The sequence below is a fragment of the Grus americana genome, chromosome 13 (assembly GCF_028858705.1).
Source record: "Grus americana isolate bGruAme1 chromosome 13, bGruAme1.mat, whole genome shotgun sequence".
In the NCBI taxonomy this organism is placed as follows: Eukaryota; Metazoa; Chordata; class Aves; order Gruiformes; family Gruidae; genus Grus; species Grus americana.
In genome coordinates, this window is record NC_072864.1 from 10,425,452 (window position 1) to 10,442,836 (window position 17,385).

At 37.0% G+C, this 17,385-nt stretch overlaps 1 protein-coding gene across 2 annotated transcripts; it reads right to left on the reverse strand.

The window, feature by feature from the left end:
• Positions 1-15: 15 nt before the first annotated feature.
• Positions 16-14,945, reverse strand: NAE1 (NEDD8 activating enzyme E1 subunit 1). 2 transcript variants are annotated; one of them, XM_054840289.1, is made up of 20 exons: positions 14,836-14,945; positions 13,587-13,690; positions 13,431-13,491; positions 12,510-12,540; positions 11,785-11,856; positions 11,404-11,483; positions 10,156-10,265; positions 9,680-9,789; positions 9,020-9,082; positions 8,706-8,769; positions 8,211-8,302; positions 6,880-6,939; positions 6,658-6,791; positions 4,933-5,008; positions 4,555-4,594; positions 3,043-3,129; positions 1,933-2,025; positions 1,462-1,576; positions 1,337-1,386; positions 16-299 (listed from the first exon to the last, which is right to left on the reverse strand). In XM_054840289.1, exons 1-20 carry the CDS (start codon positions 14,889-14,891, stop codon positions 190-192), a joined length of 1,608 nt encoding a protein of 535 aa, XP_054696264.1. In that variant the 5' UTR covers positions 14,892-14,945; the 3' UTR covers positions 16-189. The 2 variants fall into 2 exon arrangements, with proteins under 2 accessions (XP_054696264.1, XP_054696265.1); XM_054840290.1 differs by lacking the exon at positions 14,836-14,945 and having other exon boundaries at positions 66-299; positions 13,427-13,491; positions 13,587-13,692.
• Between the last annotated feature and the right edge of the window lie 2,440 nt (positions 14,946-17,385).

The following is a 17,385-nucleotide window of genomic DNA, read 5'->3' on the forward strand; positions in this document are numbered from 1 at the left end:
TTTAAAAAAAAAATCAGGATTTTGTATGATTTTATTTGTCCTCAGAAAAAAAAAAGATGATAAAATTATTACAAATAAAGGGACTTTAATTTGCAGGTAATACAGAACAGTCCAGTCAATGGCAGACCACCACAGTATTTACAGAACACAGCAGCAGCACCTGATGGCAACAAATGCGAGATCATCATCCTACAGCTGGAAAGTAGCTGAAGTCTGTGACATTCCACTGTATATGTAGGTGTTATTAAAAATTACAAACTGCCCTGTAATGACTTTGATAACCTCCTGTGCAGCAGCTCCTGTAAAAGAGAAAACAAACAAACAGAACCCCCACAAGGTAGTTAGCAGGTCATATTTAAAAAAAAAACGGTAAAATAATGTTATTTATCTAGAGCTCACTACATTGGACTTATTTGGGAAGCACCTGATACAACTCCTAGGAGGAAAAAAATGCCTTTCAGTACTTTCCAGTATGAAAGTGGCTCAGAAAGCTGTTACTTCAAAAACTAGCTTTACATACACTTTGCTGGATATACTTTCTCCATGTACATATACACACACACAGAGTGTAAATATGTGTGAGCAGACCATGCAAGTTGTGACCTCTGTAAATGAAATTGAGAAGTTCAATTAAAAACAATCGTGTACAGTTAAAGTGTAAAATAAATTGAAGGGTCACTTCACTGTGATCCTTTTCTGTTCTCCTGTAGCATGAAATATTCTCTGATTTCTTCAGAAATTATCTTTATACATTTTTCTAAAGCACTGCACATACCAAGTTTCACTTAATCAGAAAAAAATCCTATATCCACAGGGTATTTTATATATAATAATCTTCAGCATTAAAACATATTTAGTTTTGATAATACCCACAGGTTGAATTAAGGTAAGCAATCAAGGCTCTTTATATATAATAGATACTTAACGTAAGTGTATAGTGTTAATTGAAAGGAAGATGTGTACTGTGTTAATTTTAATATTACTACAATTATTCCTTTTTTTTTTTAAACTCAAACCTCTTTCAAGCATTTTATTTTTAAACACATTTTTAAGGTACTAGAATTGTTCTACTGAGATTAATTTTTAAATTTACTTGGTTTCTTTTACTGACTTTAAACCTTTGCTGTGTACACTTTTTCTATACACTACAGAAGGTCACATCTGGAGAATGAAGAGGGAGGATTTTGTTCTAATACTATCTTTGACTATAGTCTGTGTTTACAGTCTTCACTCTGACAATACAAAGTAATTAAAACAGTGGAGATTCTGACTCAAGCACATACTACAGCAGGTTGGTTTGTTTGTACAGACCATAGAAATACCGTGGCATCCTTACCTCCCATGAAGGCAGCAATAGCATGTGGCTCAGCAGCTCCATAGCGACAACTGGATAGCAAAGTAACAGTTAGTATTTTCAGGTCAGTTTTACCAACAAAGTGACACTCAAGATACGATACTTACAACTCGTGAACATAGTCATCTTTCACCACTACAGACAACCCATGTTCTTGTAAGAAACCAGTAAGGCACGATTTTAGTTTTCCAATATCATCTTCTACCTGATAGTTAGAGACACCTGGAAAATAAGTTCACTGTTTCATCACAGAACTGTAACACCATATTCAAAGTTAATGGGTTTAAATGGCAGCATATTTTATTTTTCTGAAAGGTTTGTAAGCTGATTAATATATTAAATTATTAACACTAGACTAATAATAATTAAATATCTGTTGATGCTACTCATGATGACAAATTACTGTATAGCTGAACCAATTCAAATTCTCACTTTAATTTTCACATTCTTAAAGTTCCATTAATATGGCAACAAAAGCACAACTAATGCTACATTTGTAGTTTACAACTAGTATTATAGTAACTATTGGATCTTTGTATTTCTTTTGATGACATTAAGTAACTCTGGTATTAACATACCTGGATATCTACCATGCTGCTTATAAAATCTATCTACAGCCCGTAGCATCAAGTACAGCACTACTTCACTGTCCGGGTTATCCATATGGGAAACTGAAAACAGCAAGAGAACTGGTTAGCCAGTACAGATGAAGTGGAAAAAGGAAAGGCTTTGAATTACTTGAAATCCAGTATTTCCCATGTGCTTAAACTGTAAAATCTGCAGGAAGAAGAAATCTTAATGAAAACAACCTGCAACTGAGAATCTCAATGAGTCAACTGTCAGATACACGATTTTGACTCCAGAGTGTTTGGCAAAACCATACTGTATGTATTTGATATCAACTGCTCAGTGAAGATATTCACGTCTCAACTCTGACAGTTGCTGTAACATTAAATGGGATATTCCTCAGTTATGATTGTGGGATTTGAAACGCATACTTCATATATATAACTGTAATGACTGTAATTATAAAACAGGTCTTAAATCCCTTCACATACAGCTCAGCAGTCTTTCTAAATATTAACTACTTCTTAATTCACATTGCATATTACCAACTAATTCAAGGAACTTTCACTTGAATTATAAGTATTACAAAACATATGTATACACATTTAGTCCAAAACATTCAGATGACCTATAAAGCTTAATTTAAATAAACTTTGATAAAATGTATTTCCAGCTTTTTTTAAAGAGAATTATGTAGGTCCAAAAAAATAAAATGCAGTATTAAGTAACTAGTTTGCTAGTTCACATACTGGAAAGATAAGCTGAGAGGGGCCAAGACAATTATTGTCATATCTTTGGTCAGGTGAAGGCACTTTTTAGCTCTGTCAGAAATAACTGAGGTATAGAAAAGTTCGAAGAAAACAGTGTTTTATTTACATGCTATGAAAAATAAAATCTGAAAGAAAAAAACAACAAAATACACATCAATCTATAAGGTCTATTTTTGAACTTTCAAAATCAAATTGAATTCAACATTCTAGACTTAAAGAAACATACTTCTAATTGATGCCAAATTAAAAAACTGCATAATGAAACAGAACATAACATACAATTATTTTTGATCACAAAACCATTTTAAGTTGAAAATGCAAGTAAAGTATGTGCCAAAAAGGAGTACTTACTGATTTCATCCTTGTTAAAAGTGTTTAAACCATATTCTTCAGACAGCGATCTACATCGTACTACTCGGAGAAAAGCTGAGTTGCTGCCTAAGCAGAGAGTGCAGAAAGGAGAGCATTACCTACTTGAATGCGTCACCCATTACCAAATCTTTGTAAGTCTGCATCTCTGATGTGTTAAATACAAAAGACTAAAAACTTACCATATTTTTTTTAACATTTCTCTGTTTCTTCTGGTGGCTTGGACTAATATAACCTATTAGACTACATTTAGGTTTATGATCACAAGTATTTTAGTGAAATACTTTGTGCTTGTTTACTTCTAGTATCTAAATGTATCTGCCATGTTAACGTAACAGCTCACAGTGTTCAGCCTGGAGAAGAGAAGGCTTCGGGGAAACTTTATTGCAGCCTTTCAGTACCTAAAGGGGCCTACAGGAAATCTAGAGAGGGGCTGTTTACAAGGGCCTGTAGAGATAGGACAAGGGATAATAGCCTTAAGCTGAAGGAGGGTCGATTTAGATTAGATATAAGGAAGAAATTCTTCACTCTGAGGGTGGTGAGGCACTGGAACAGCTTGCCCAGAGAAGCTGTGGATGCCCCATCCTTGGCAGTATTCAAGGCCAGGTTAGATGGGGCTTTGGGCAACCTGGGCTAGGGGAGGATGTCCCTGTCCATGGGAGGGGGGTGGGAACTACATGGGCTTTAAGGTCCCTTCCTACCCAAACCATTCTAGGATTCAATGTGTGTAGCTCTTCTATACCAAGTCATCAATCATAGCCATCAACTTCATGTTTTCATCTTCCATGCTGCATATGAACATGGGTTCTTTTCATCTTCTGCTACATCTACTACTGTCTCATATATTCTCAATTAATATTCTAAGAGTACAGCTATGAGTGGGAAAAGGTTCTTCTCCAGAATCATTGCTATGAAACAACCCAACGTGCAGCTACTACCTGCTTAGCACTCAAAAATGAGGAACCACAAGGTTCTCAAAACTCCCAGCAAATGACATACCAATGCAGAGGCAGTGTGCTCTTGGCTACGTACTTACAGGAAAATTTTCCAGTTGCAGGGAGACTTAGCCAGGCTGCTGTGTGGACATGTATACATATCCAGAACAGACATAACATAAATTGCCATGAGCAGTACTACTCACTGCATCACTGCTTTCCCTTTTCAGACTACTGAAGTTCACAGAGCCTGCACTCTGAAGTCAGTATCACAGAATGGGCAACAGTGATTAGGTACTAATCACAGAAAAGTACAGGACTTTTGCTACCTGTTATTCGGACCTGAGAAAATACTCTTTTAAAAGCCAACCTTTATAGACTCACTAGTGAGAGATGCTGAACATCTGTTACTTCCACTGAATTGAGGGATGCAACTCCTAAGCACTTACTTGAAAAATTCAAATATTGAGCTACTAATTAATAACCGCAGTATCATTCAAAAGTTTTTGATTATTTACTGATTAGAAGAAACACAGCAACAGAATCCAAGCATACTCACAAAGCAATTTTAACTCTCTCTCTGAAATAGACTCGGGCGTCTGAAAGAGAGAACAGACTCATTCAAGTACATACAATGACCAGAGAATTTACATTTTCAGAGATATTAATTCATTGTGAAATACCAGTCATTCTTGTAAAAAAAGTTAAATTGTAAATAATACATCCCTGTATGTCTTTTACTTTCATATGACCAGACCAAAAGTGATAAATAAAACAGACCACAGATATTAACATCATTAGAACTTAAGCCTTTTGAAGAGAATGAGGTTATTAACCCTTCTCTTTTAATACCTGTCTCCTTTGACTTATTTCTGTCTACAACACCAGTGAAAAAAATATTTCTATCCTGTCAGAAGGCCCGTGCATTTGTAATTACCTTGCCTAGGGATTGTAACAATTTAGCAGCATGGTTACCCACAGCAGCAATATCCTTCTTTGCTTTTTCACGGTATCTGTTAATAACAAATAAGTCTTAATAATTACAGCATAAAGCCATCAACTTCACAGTGAAGACCATTTCTTTTTATTTTATATTATAAAGACAAAATGCAAGCCACATGAATGGAAGTGAGCTACCTCAAGGCCATGAATACACTTACTACCTCTCCGTATGACTGTTTGGCATGGCCAAGCTGTTCACTAAATGTGTGGCTTAAATACTACATGCATAACAGTTTTGCAGAAACTAGTTAAAATTAAAATTAATATTACTACAGTCAGAGGAAGAATGTTAAGTAGTTTCAGAACAACAGCTATATGTCCTTCATTTGGCTTCTAATATTTTATAAATTTCTGTATTTTAAGGTTTGTAGCCATAGTATATTAGTTCCATTACTAACTATGACAATGCAAACATCTGAATAACAGCATTTCATGAAATTCAAATTAAGAGCTCATTTTAAGGAACTGTAATTGTTTTATCAGTGAATTAAAACCTTGAAATGCTTATTGGAATTGAGAACTGAAGTACATAATGATATGGAAATTCAAGACTGATCCTTATAGAATTCAGATTTACAATTTAGGGTGTCTGTGCAAATTCAAGCAATTGTATCATTATTTTGCTCAATGAAACCGTAAGTTCTTGGCTTCACCCTTATTATACAGAGTAACTTCCATGGAGTAATAGCAATCAATTATTTTAGACGTGTAACACATTTATATTTTTATACCTATCTTTTTAATGCTGTTTGTCACAGCTCTGAGGAATGCACCTCTAAAATTAGATATGTCATTTTGATTAGTAAACACCATTAAGGCACACAATCCTTTTCCTAGTAGAGGTTGTGGTTCAGAATCTATGTAGAAACAATCAAAATCTATTAGAAATAATACTTTCCTATTTGAACAATTCAACAGTACAACTGCAGAGGCAATACATTTAGAAAGTCTTCTGCAAGATACTGCTTCATTTTAAAAATTAAAAAAAAAAAAAAAAAAAAGGAGGAAGTAACCAACTGCAGAGAAAATGTGGTAACACTAAGAAAGTCGTTTTGGCCCAACAATTTGCATCATGTCCAGTACGCATAAGAATAGTAAGTTCATGTTGAGGATACATGCGTTCAAAGATGGGGCTTCCTAAAATCTTGATCCACACCAATGCTGTTAGGAATTTGCAGTTAAAGTTCATTCACACTCTTCCTTATCTACCAAGCAATCCCTTCTAAGGGCATTAATTAGAATTAAGTATTTAGAATTAAATATCTAGGAAACTAGAATTTCTGTAACTAGGTTGGCACACACATCCAGGAGGAAAAACAACGGCTGTGTGTAAGCAACAATTTGCTTTGGACAGCAGTAGCTGGGCTATGGGATCTACTATCTATAGGAAGGTCTTTACTAGATCTGAAACTAGGAAAAGTGGTCGCTTACTACCCAACCTTAGGAAAATGGGATGCAGTGAAGGCTTAGGGCCCAGTTCCAAACAGTGGATAGCATCTATACAGGGAGCAGACAGTCCCAGGCCACCACACCCCTCCTCACCCCAGTCCCACATACACACTTTTTTATTTTAATACAGGAATTCACGCACTTCATGAGATCTGAAGTCATCACCATTTACTATCATTAATAACCATTAAAGAAAAAATTGTATACTTACACATTTTGCAATCTGATAAATTTATTGGAGTCTGCTATCATATCAGGAATAGTGCCCCGGACAGGCAAGCTTCCTTGCCCCTCATTTGCCACAAATTCCTTTACAGCTCGAGCCAAAATCCAGAAGGAGGATGACTGCAAACACACAAGAGACAGTCATGTACACAGATGTTATTTATGACGCTTTTTCTACATTTAAGTCTCACCCTTAATTACTCATTACCTGCTCTGTGAGATTTATGCAGCAATCATCATTAAAAATCTCTTCAATGCATCTTGGAATCTATGAAAAAAATAAGTTGGGTTTGTATTTACTTGACTTTCAATTCCTTGAATTATCTCAACATTCACTATGCAGGTGAGCCAACTCTTGTTTCATACCAAAATCTCCTCTGAATCTTACATAGTCAGTGCTACTATTTGAAATGTGTCTGAGAAGCACTGCCTGAGAACAAGACACATGCTTCTGATCATGATGAACATTACAAATAAAATCTCACCTTATTTCCACCTTCTACATGGAATACTTTAAAAAAATGGTAGCAGCATTAGCAAAAGGTGCTCCCAGCCCCAGCTGCCCATCCTACCTGCTAGAGGCAGAGCAGCAAAAAGGCTGGGGAAGTTGACAGGAGCTGCAAAAGTGAGTGTGTTTTGATTCCTTAACTGCTGCGGTTCAGTCTGGCACATCAAACTGAAATAAATCACTAATACCCTGGGACACGGCTTGTAGTGGCTCGGATGGCAGCTCTAAGTTTTACCTGCTGCTTTCTTAGGAGACTTAATGTGACTGTCCAAGCAAGGATCAGCCCAGCTCAAATAGAAATGGAATGTAATCTAGAAAGAATCACAGAATGTGCTTTTTACCCCATGTAGTTTTTGCAATTCACCATGGATGAGAAGTTATGGAAATCAGAGCTCAATTCTAAACTGTGAGTTACTACTTCAGGATTATTTAAAAACAACACCAACTTCACTTTTCATGTTTTTAAGCTTGATCAGTTTATGAAAGGAACTTTGTAACAAGAGGAAAGTACTACATTTGCTGAGTCTGAGGTCCCTTGCCGCACTTCATTTCTGTACAGAATAAATACTACAGCAACCAGCTTCAACATAGCACAATTTCCACAAATGCTTTCCGAGTCTCTCTCTCCTGGCTGCGTATTTAAATCAGACATCAGCTACACCAGTGACTGCTAATTCTTTATAATTGAACCAAGCACTTAACCGATATTCTTTTACAGACTGAACTGTAAAAGTCTAAGACAGGAATACAATACTAATGAACTCTGGTTACTGACTCATTCTATACTTCAGGAAGGAAATGTATCTTCCTTGTATGAGCAAGGAAATAGAATAATCTCCATAAGCTACAGTGCCATCTAGTCTAGGTCTATTTTACTACTCATGATTTCAATTTTTAAAATTGTACTAATGCTGTTTTACCTGAGTATAAATGTTGCAAATGGAATTCCTGTCCTAAAATTGCATAATATGTTCTGAAAAAGTGAGGCAATTGATATTTCTTCAATTTCATCACATAAATGTTTATTTTACCTCTGTAGTATTTAATGCTGTGTTCACATTTTTTATAGCTTCTTCAAAGTTTTCCTCATCTTCCGGGGTCCCATTTTCATTCTTTAAGATACCTTATTGGGGGGGGGGAGGAAAAAAAAAAACAAACACCCACACAATCCCCTGAATTACATCTCATCATTTAGGTCTCACCAACAAAGCAGATTGCCTTTGGATGTATTTGTGGCATAATAGTTAATCAGCAAAAAAATGAATTATCAGTAAGATGTACTGATAAAGCTAACTACATATACATTCTGTATATGATTAATTTTCCTGTGATGTTAAATAGAAGTTACTTATCACAGTAATACCTTAAGGTCCCACATTTGCTTAAAAAAATCATTTAGCAGAATTCTATTGTATATGCCAGCAGATTTTCATAAATTAACCCTGAGAGAACTTCTGATTATCGTTCAGATACTGTCTTAAGCATTTCGGCCAGTGTGAATAAGTGACTCCTAGGACATACATTACCTTGCTGAATCAGTTGTCTGAAGGCTTCTTTTTCTTTGTAACTCTCAGGCAACTGTTCACTTTTCTAAATTTAAAAACACAAGATTTTATCTTTAAAATGCTTACTACTAACCTCATTGTGTTCAGACTGCTGAACTCCAGAGTCTGTCATTGTTCACATACATTCACTTGTATTTCAGTAAGTAATTTTTTTTTCCTGCAATTCCATCTCGTTTATTTGTTACACGTTGCCAAAATAATAAACTAGTTTAGAAAAGATGTATCTAAAATAATAATAATAATAGACTGATGACTTATCCAGTTTTGCAATTTACCTCACTGAACCATTTTGTTAGATACTTGGCTACAATCACAATCCACGGAGTGTGGCTGTGGTCCTGTAATTGAACAGCAGAGAAATCTTTGTCAAGTTGAGAAAAGATAAAAACAGGATACATTTAAAATAGGGTTTTAATTTGTTAACTCCTAACATCCCTTCCAGTATTCTAAAGACACAGGATATGCTCCAGATTTTGATTCAGAAATAACGTTCTCTAACTACTATAAAACAAATTATTTAATAATTATTCCTGTACTTAAAAAAGGGTGTATGAGCCAAGTTCTTGAATATTTCTCTGGAGCTGAACTTATGCTATGCACAAATACCCACGCTGCAAAGCTCTGCGTCAGCAGGAAATCATAAAAAAAAAAGGGGGGGGGGCGGGGAGAGGTAGGGGGAAATCAAGCTAACAAAAGATCAAGTTGTCCAAGAATATTCCTCACTTCCCAAGACATCCACTTGCTTAAAATTCAAATACAGAGTGTAACATTTGGGGCAGAGGCCAAAAATAATATCCCATGACTGATTCTACACTTGCCTCTGTTCAGATGAGACTTGGCACCAAAAAAAGTCATCTGTCAAGAGTCACTTTCACAGAACCCCTGTTCTATGTCTGCATCTGTCTCAGAGAACATAGTGCAAACTGCATACCAACCTTTTTGTCCATATGATCCAAGTCATAAGACTGAACGTGTTCCCTCAGTTCTGGAAATGGTTTGTCTAGTCTCAGATCTTCTAACATATTGTCAGGATGAGATTCAACAACTGTGAAAAAAATTACACAATGCATTTCATGTTTTTTTATGTCCAGCCTTCAAAACAGAGCTATATATCAAATGCAGTGGGTCACTTGCTTGTTTAACTGCTTGATTCTCAAAATAAAGTTAACTTACACAAAATACTTAATGTCAGGATAATCTCCAATTTAACTATTTGTTGCCGTCCATAATTTCTATGCATTTCTCAAAGAATGCTCCAGGTGATGAACTGCAAACTATGCAAGACTTAAAAACTAAATACATCACAAGATGAAAAAAAAAAACCAAACAGGAAAAAAAAAAATCAAAGTGATATTACATATTGAAGCTTTAAACCTTTTAGAAAACTCTTTATTTCGGAAAACCCTCTAACCTGTATGTTCTTTAATGATGACTCTCATATAACCAACCAGTCCATAAGTCCTGCAGACCAGCAGAGGAATGTTAGAATTCCAGAGAAGTTCAGCCAACCGCAGCAACGTACTGGAAGGAAAAATACATTTATGTGGGTTTTTTCCTGATGTGCAAGAGGAAAACTATACAACTATAAGTTAACTCTTATACAAGTTACTTGTGAAACAGAAGTTTGCTGAAAGAACTACAATATTATGATTCTAAGCAGATATAAGGTGATTAATTTTATACATGAATTTACATTAGGTTAGAAATATGTTTATCCATAAACTTACTTGTATTTCACTCCATCCTCCCAAATGCTCCAAGTGTCAAACAAAAAATTTCAATGAGTTGTGAAAGAAATAATTAAATCTGTGTGTGGCACAAATGTAACTTCCAGTAGGGGCAATTCCAATCAGAGATTTTTGAATAACACATAAGAAATACTCTTTATTCATGAATGCCTGCAAGGGAATCACCACTTCAAAGAGGCAACCTGGCTCTTTTTTCTATGAGACAGTATCTCTAGCTCCTAAGTAGGGGGAGGGAGAAAAACATATAAAGCATGAACAACAGCCACTTCCTTACAAAGCCCGATTTAAGTCTTCATCTATCCAGCAATCTCTTGCCTCTGTGGATGCAGCCTGTCTACTGAAACAGAAGCATGCTCTTCTACCCACATGTTCTCAATATTCAGAGTTGTCATTTTCATCTGCACCTTTTATTGGAAGGCAGCATGCAAGAGGCTTCTCAGCAGGAACAGGTTAAAAAATAAAAAATAAAATCAAGAACTTCCGGTCCTGGCAAAGTTTATACGGGAAATATTATTACATACATGGGTAAACTGGAAAGAGCTATACAAACAAAAAAATATGTTTGCAAAAATCTAAAGGTATCACAGATACTACTATCTGTTAGGTTTTACATAAGCAGAATACTTGCTGTAGCGATTTTGGACCAGAAACAACTTTCACTACAAAAGAGTACTTGACATAGACAAATACACCTGGAGAGAGCACCTAGGAGTCAGGTATGGATCTGGAAGACATTTTATATATGTTACTACATAGTTTAAAGGTCCATAGAAAAATGCTATTATTTACTGTACCTTTCCTTCACAACGACAGAGTTCTGTTTTGCCTAAGTTTTCCTGCAAGAATATGCCTGCAGCTGAAACCTGTTTTTACAACTGAACAAAACCAAACAACTTTAGATGATTCTTTACCTTTCTGGTAGTTGTGTTGCAACCACCAAGTTAAAGCGATTAAAAAAGGAAGGGTCATTGTCTAGAAGTTTTTCTGGACTCTAAACAGCAGAAAGACAAAGAAATGTCAGGAAACACTGAAAATTCCTGAATACACAGCAAGTCTGTTCAACACTGAATATAAAGGCATTAAGTGAAAGTTGTAAAATTATGAAGTTACTAAATAATGTTTAAAATACATAAACTAACTTTTTGCAAATAACTTAAGCTCTTCTTCCTCAAGTGCTGTTTTATCATGAAGCTACTTAAACCACAACATTACAAAGACCATGTGTAGCTATTATTTCATATTTTTATCACATTGTATAACAAGAAACATACAACTAATTTAGAAAAACAAACCTCTTCGACAAAGTTTCCAGAAACATCGTTATTCAATTCTTGCAAGAGCTCAGTGGCACTCTGGGCACGATTCTGTTTCAGAACAATCAAAACAATGTTTAACCTCTTGAAATGTAATTTATACAGCATATCATCACTACATATGCTACATGCTAAAAAGAAAAAACCCACCAAGCCAAAAAATCCCCACCAAAAAAACCCAACAAAATTTTATCATAAGCTAGGGTTTCTTATTCCAAGCCTTACTTACCTGAAGAAAAATTAAATTGCATAACAGCAGGCACTTGTTTGAGACCATTTTTAGTAACATAATTTTAAAAACAAAAATTATGTTGTCAGCTATTTATTAATTTTCAGTTTTATTGGAGAATATCCAGGAGCTATTTACATCTTCTGTATTCTCCAGATTTTTATCCTCCACCCACCATTCACTTCTCTACTCTTAGCTTTACTCCTTCAACCACAATTCTCTTCCACCTTATCCTTCCGAAGATTTTCTTAATCATATCCTGTCTTTTTTTTTTCCCCCACTCAATCTTGCCAGAATTGAGCTTATCTTCTCGCTTATGAGCAACTAAAAAAAGTAAGCATAGAGAATTTTGTCAAAGAATAAACAGACTTTAACCTATACATACATGTTTTAGTATTACTCGTAATAGCACATTTGAGTATTTACTCAATACTTTCATGCTTTCAATACACTTAAAGTGACATTATCTCCTTACCTGACCAATATGGCTTTTTTGTAAAAAGAAACTGAAAAGGAGACAAGAGAGTTACATTTGAATTTTTATTTTGAAGAAAAACAACATTAAAGCTACATTTTGTAGTGCAGAATATGTTGCTGACTCTCGTACACAACAGAGTTCCCCCTTAAATCCACTTTTCTTCTCCCCACCACTGTTACATTTTCCTCACGATCAGTTTCTTAGGAAAACTTTTCAATGCCCAAGCCACAAATCTGAAAAGTGAGGCATGCCAAACTCCTCTAGAAGCCAGGATCATACTGCAGATTCTTTTTCACTAGGCTAATTGAAGAGTCATTAGTCCTAATTTCTTCAGGTAACAGAATATCCTTTCACCTCCTATAACCTCTGTAAGTAGACGGATATTTGTAAGTATCTACCTGAACCTGGATGAGAAAGTAACCTAGAACTGGTAAACAAATTATTTTTTTATAGGATTTGTAAAGAGTTTCTTATCCTTTCCCTGCTGCATACAGCCTTTCAAAGTTATGAAAGCTAATAAATGGCTATCAGTCACAGTTTCAGAATGATAAACTAATGAAAAGTTATCTTCATCACCAAAACTACAGAAAATAAGTTTAGCCATGCTGAAACAAGCAAATCTTGCATTGTCATATCTCAACAGTACTGCAAACAATATTCTTAAATATTTTTATATAGACCTGTAAGGTACAGAAACAACAGCTAAAAAAAAAAATTCTATGTCAAATTTAGCAGCTAATATCAAAATGATTACGCATGCTATGTATGTCACCAATATCCAAACCCACAAAAGACTTGGAAAAACATATACAGGCTTTTAAAAGAATTTTATAGTATTTCTTAACAGTTATAGAGATGGAACCACTTATGAAACCCTGTTACTTATCAATTTGTAACAGAAAGCAGTAACAAACCTACTTATTTCCAACATCTTCTCCAGAGACCCGATTCCCATCGACAATTGTAAATGAACCAATACCTTGGGGGGGGGGGAAAATTACTATTAATAACTAGGCATTATGAAGTTATCACATACATTACAGAAGAGAAAGTACAGAAGAGATATCTACTTACCCGGTAGCACTAAGTTTTTGAGTATTTCAGTTCCTGTCGCTGTTGCATTTATCACACAAACATGGGCAGATTCTAACGCTTCTTGTCCATGGTCACCCCACAGTCTATATTGGGATGGAAACCACAAGATTATAAAATTATTTCATTTCAGATTATAGAGCAAATATAAAGAAATGAAAAAAAATTAAACAATCACAAATGGAGGCTAGCATACTACTTTCCATTCACTGTTAAGAGGGGCTAAATAGCACTAACCAAAATAAGCTTTCCTTAAGAAAACTTCCTGTGACAAACCTGAAACTTTCTAAAGAGTGACCCAATTTTACTGGTTACCATCTTCACACTACATGAATGCACACATCTTTTTCTGTTCTAACATATTTAACTTTTTAAAAATCAGCACAGGTCAAAACACTCCTTACACAAATTTTGTCCTAAAACTGAATGCCCTTTTTAATAAGTTTTATTATAAATAACACATCTTTATATTTTTTATAATTTATAATCCAAGACACTGAATCGTACAAGCAGATGGAAATCAGGCTAGATGAGTTTGGCAATGTATTTAAGACACCTAAAATACTATTCAGGCTGAAATCATAACTTGGCAGTACTCGGCCACAGACACGCCTCTGATTTCACATGGGCAGTAATTTTTACTCTCTTCAGCTGCAGAAAAGGCAGCTACTGAATAGACACTGCAAAGCACTGTAACTACTACTGAGACTTTCAAATGCACGGAAGCATGTGAAAACTAACCCATGCCATACTCCAAACATCGGCTGGCTCCAGCACAAGCCGCCTTTTTCTCATTTAACTTTGCTCTTTTCCGCCTTTTTCCCCTATGCCGGCCCAAACACTCACGCAGCTGCTCGGCGAACAGCCCGACCGGTTCCGACACAGCCTCCCCACCTCCCCGGGCGCCTCCTGACACCCACAGGGCACGACCCGGGCTGCCAGAGTCGGCGGCTGCCACCCCCCGGGGCGCTCAGCGGGCGGGCGGCGAGCAGCTCTGCCTCCCGCCGCGCCTCTCCTTACAAGTGGCCGCGGAGGAAGCCGGCCGCCCGAACGGGCGAGCAGAGCTGCAGGAGCGCGAGCTACGGCCCCCGGCCCGGCCTGCGGCGAGAGGCAGGGCCAGGCGCCGCGGCAGCCCACTCTCCGCCCGGCCAGGACTGCGGCAGCCCCGCGGAAGCCGGGCGACCCCCGGCAGCTCGATGCCGAGGGACACAACCACCCCCCACCGCGCTACCTCAGCTGCCGGTCATATCTCTGCTCCTTGAGGCTGGCCCTGCCCGGCTGCGCCATTGCCGCACGCGCCCCCGTAGTAGGCGCTGCGCAGGCGCGGGCGGGCGCATGCGCGGGGGCGCCGGGCCGTTAGGGGGCGCTGTGGGGCCGCCGGGGCGGGAGGCGGGGCCGAGGGCGGGGCTGCGTTAAAGTGTGGCACGGGGTCTGTACCTCGCGGGTGAGGCGCAGTACGGCACGGTGCCTCCTCTTTCGTTTTCCCATATACAGTGTCTCCTCCAAAGTTCATTTTTCTCAGTCTCTGTGTTTGCTATGTCACAGTAAATCCTTCCTTCTGGTGAAATTTCAGTAAGTGTTGCAATATTTGTAGGAATATTCTGTTCACCAAAATCTAAAGTTGACTCGTTCTGTTCTTGCCATCTGCTACAATTGTACAGCTTCAACCGGACAAACCATGAATTATAGGAATTATTATTTCAGGATCAGTTCTAAAATATAGTCCCCATTTCTGGTATATAGCAGCCAGGTGTGTATAGCTTTAAAAGTCAAGGGCAGGTAATAATTAAAAATGGCATGTGAAGGCTGGGAAACTCCAAGAGAGCCAGGTACCCAGTTCCTCTTTTTCTGTCCCACTTCCCCAAGAATGTTCCAAATAAATTCCTTCTTTCCTCTTGACCCTCTCAGCCCATATGTTATTCAAGTTTTTTCTCTTGAAAAATTGTCTATTTTATGCATGTCCTTTTTGTCCTTTTCCTCTCAATCCCTTTTTTACTTAGGGACCCTTTTTCCCCCCCTCTTATGCCAGGAAGAGATTCCCAGTAAATAAATGTTGAAATCTCGTGAGTCTCACTATGTAGCTGTGGGAGGATTACCAATTTCAGTTCCTGAAGTTACACTGGATGGATGAGAATCTCAATATACAGTCATCACGGTTTTGTGTTTGCAAAGAAAAACTTGAGAATATAAAATTTGAAATTTCTATTGTCAATCAACAAGTGTAGGCAGTCACTTTTTAAATAAAATATTTAAAAAATGGAAAAAATCTGGAATTATTCTGCTTTTTAATGTTTATTGTTGGCAGTACACCTGTTTATATTTACCTTGTGAAGTATTTTTGTGCAGCTTCTGGATTCATTATAAATTATTTTAACACACAGATGTCACCTTAGTATAAGTCCCATTTGGAAATTGCCATCATTAGTAGTGGCAATGTAAGAAGAGAGATGAGATGCCTGGATAAACCAGATACTCTTTTAAGAACCTGAGGTGTAGGCAAGCTCTGGAGTGACGAACGTTTTAACATTTAATCTGCTCCTACCTATTCTCCCTCAGAGGCTCTAGAGTGAGCAGCCTGTACCCAAACTGATTGTATTTCTGCTACATTTTTGTTAATCAGCAATGACACATCAGACACACTCTCATGCATTAAATAAAGGCGGCACATGACACCTTGTTCTAATGTATGTTGCCATTATTAAAGGTGCTCAGCAAAGATAACTGCTAAGTTGCTTAAGCAAATAGAGTGCCCTTTAGCCATTCACCTTGGAACCAAATAACTATTCCTTCATTTTATGTCTCTTAAAATGCAGCTCTGCCTCTCTATGGTGATGCAGCAATATATCCCAAAAGCATTATCCTCAAGTGACATGATCTCCTTGTGCAAATACCTCCTGATGACTCCAGATCTGTGTTATAGAGACAACTTGCCTCAGACATCCAATTTCCTTAAACCTGCAAAGCTCAATATGTTCAATATTAACATATTTGGCATTCCAATCTTACCTGGAGCTTTCTAACTGTAATGGGTCGTTCTCATATAGCAATTTTTAAAAAGGGAGCTTAAATAATAAAGAAAAGTATTCCAGATGTAGGGATGGGAAAACTGAAGCGTTTCTTGTTACTTCAGTATCACAGCATAGTGACAGGTTCAGAAGAACCCATGTATTTGTCCTAGTCTGCTGCTCTATTCACTCATCATTGCTGTCAAAGAGGAATAAAATTGTAAATATGAAGATTGAGGAAGACAGAATTATTCTTTAAGGCAGCTTGAAATGTTTCACTGTAGTGAATGGAACTGCATCTTCCTGTCATTCACTGCTAAGCAGACACTATTAAGATGTAATCAAAGCCCATGAGAAATTTGTGGAAATCATGAGTACTTCACTTTTAGCTCAGCATTGGAGAAATCTACCCTTTAAGGACCTACCACTCTGTTGTTCTCACTTCCATAAGTTTGACTTCGTAAGTGTGATGTAATTATCCCCGATTCAAGCTAGTAAAACTGAAATCAGAATTAGATTACTACCATAACTTTTGAAGTGATAAATGGTAAGTTGAGGACAGAATCAGTGAAAATCCATTCTTAGAGGCAGCCAATATCAAGAGGCATCAGGATTACAGAATAACGTGATATTTCTATAAGCAGCAGTATTACACTAGCTTTAAGGAAAACTTAGTATTTTCCTCAAAAAGAAAGAAGGCTGATTGGATGGGGGAGCACATTAAACTGTCATATAGACACTGGCTATCATTTATAGCTAAAATTTTATCCAGGCTA

Coding starts and splice junctions, on each gene's coding strand:
- NAE1 (XM_054840289.1), bottom strand. CDS start 14,891: ATGGCGCAGCCGGGCAGGGCCAGCCTCAAGGAGCAGAGATATGACCGG. Junction 6,940..8,210: donor CAGCATTAAATACTACAGAG/GTAAAATAAACA, acceptor TTTTTTTCATAG/ATTCCAAGATGCATTGAAGA. Junction 4,595..4,932: donor TGTTACAATCCCTAGGCAAG/GTAATTACAAAT, acceptor TCTCTCTTTCAG/ACGCCCGAGTCTATTTCAGA.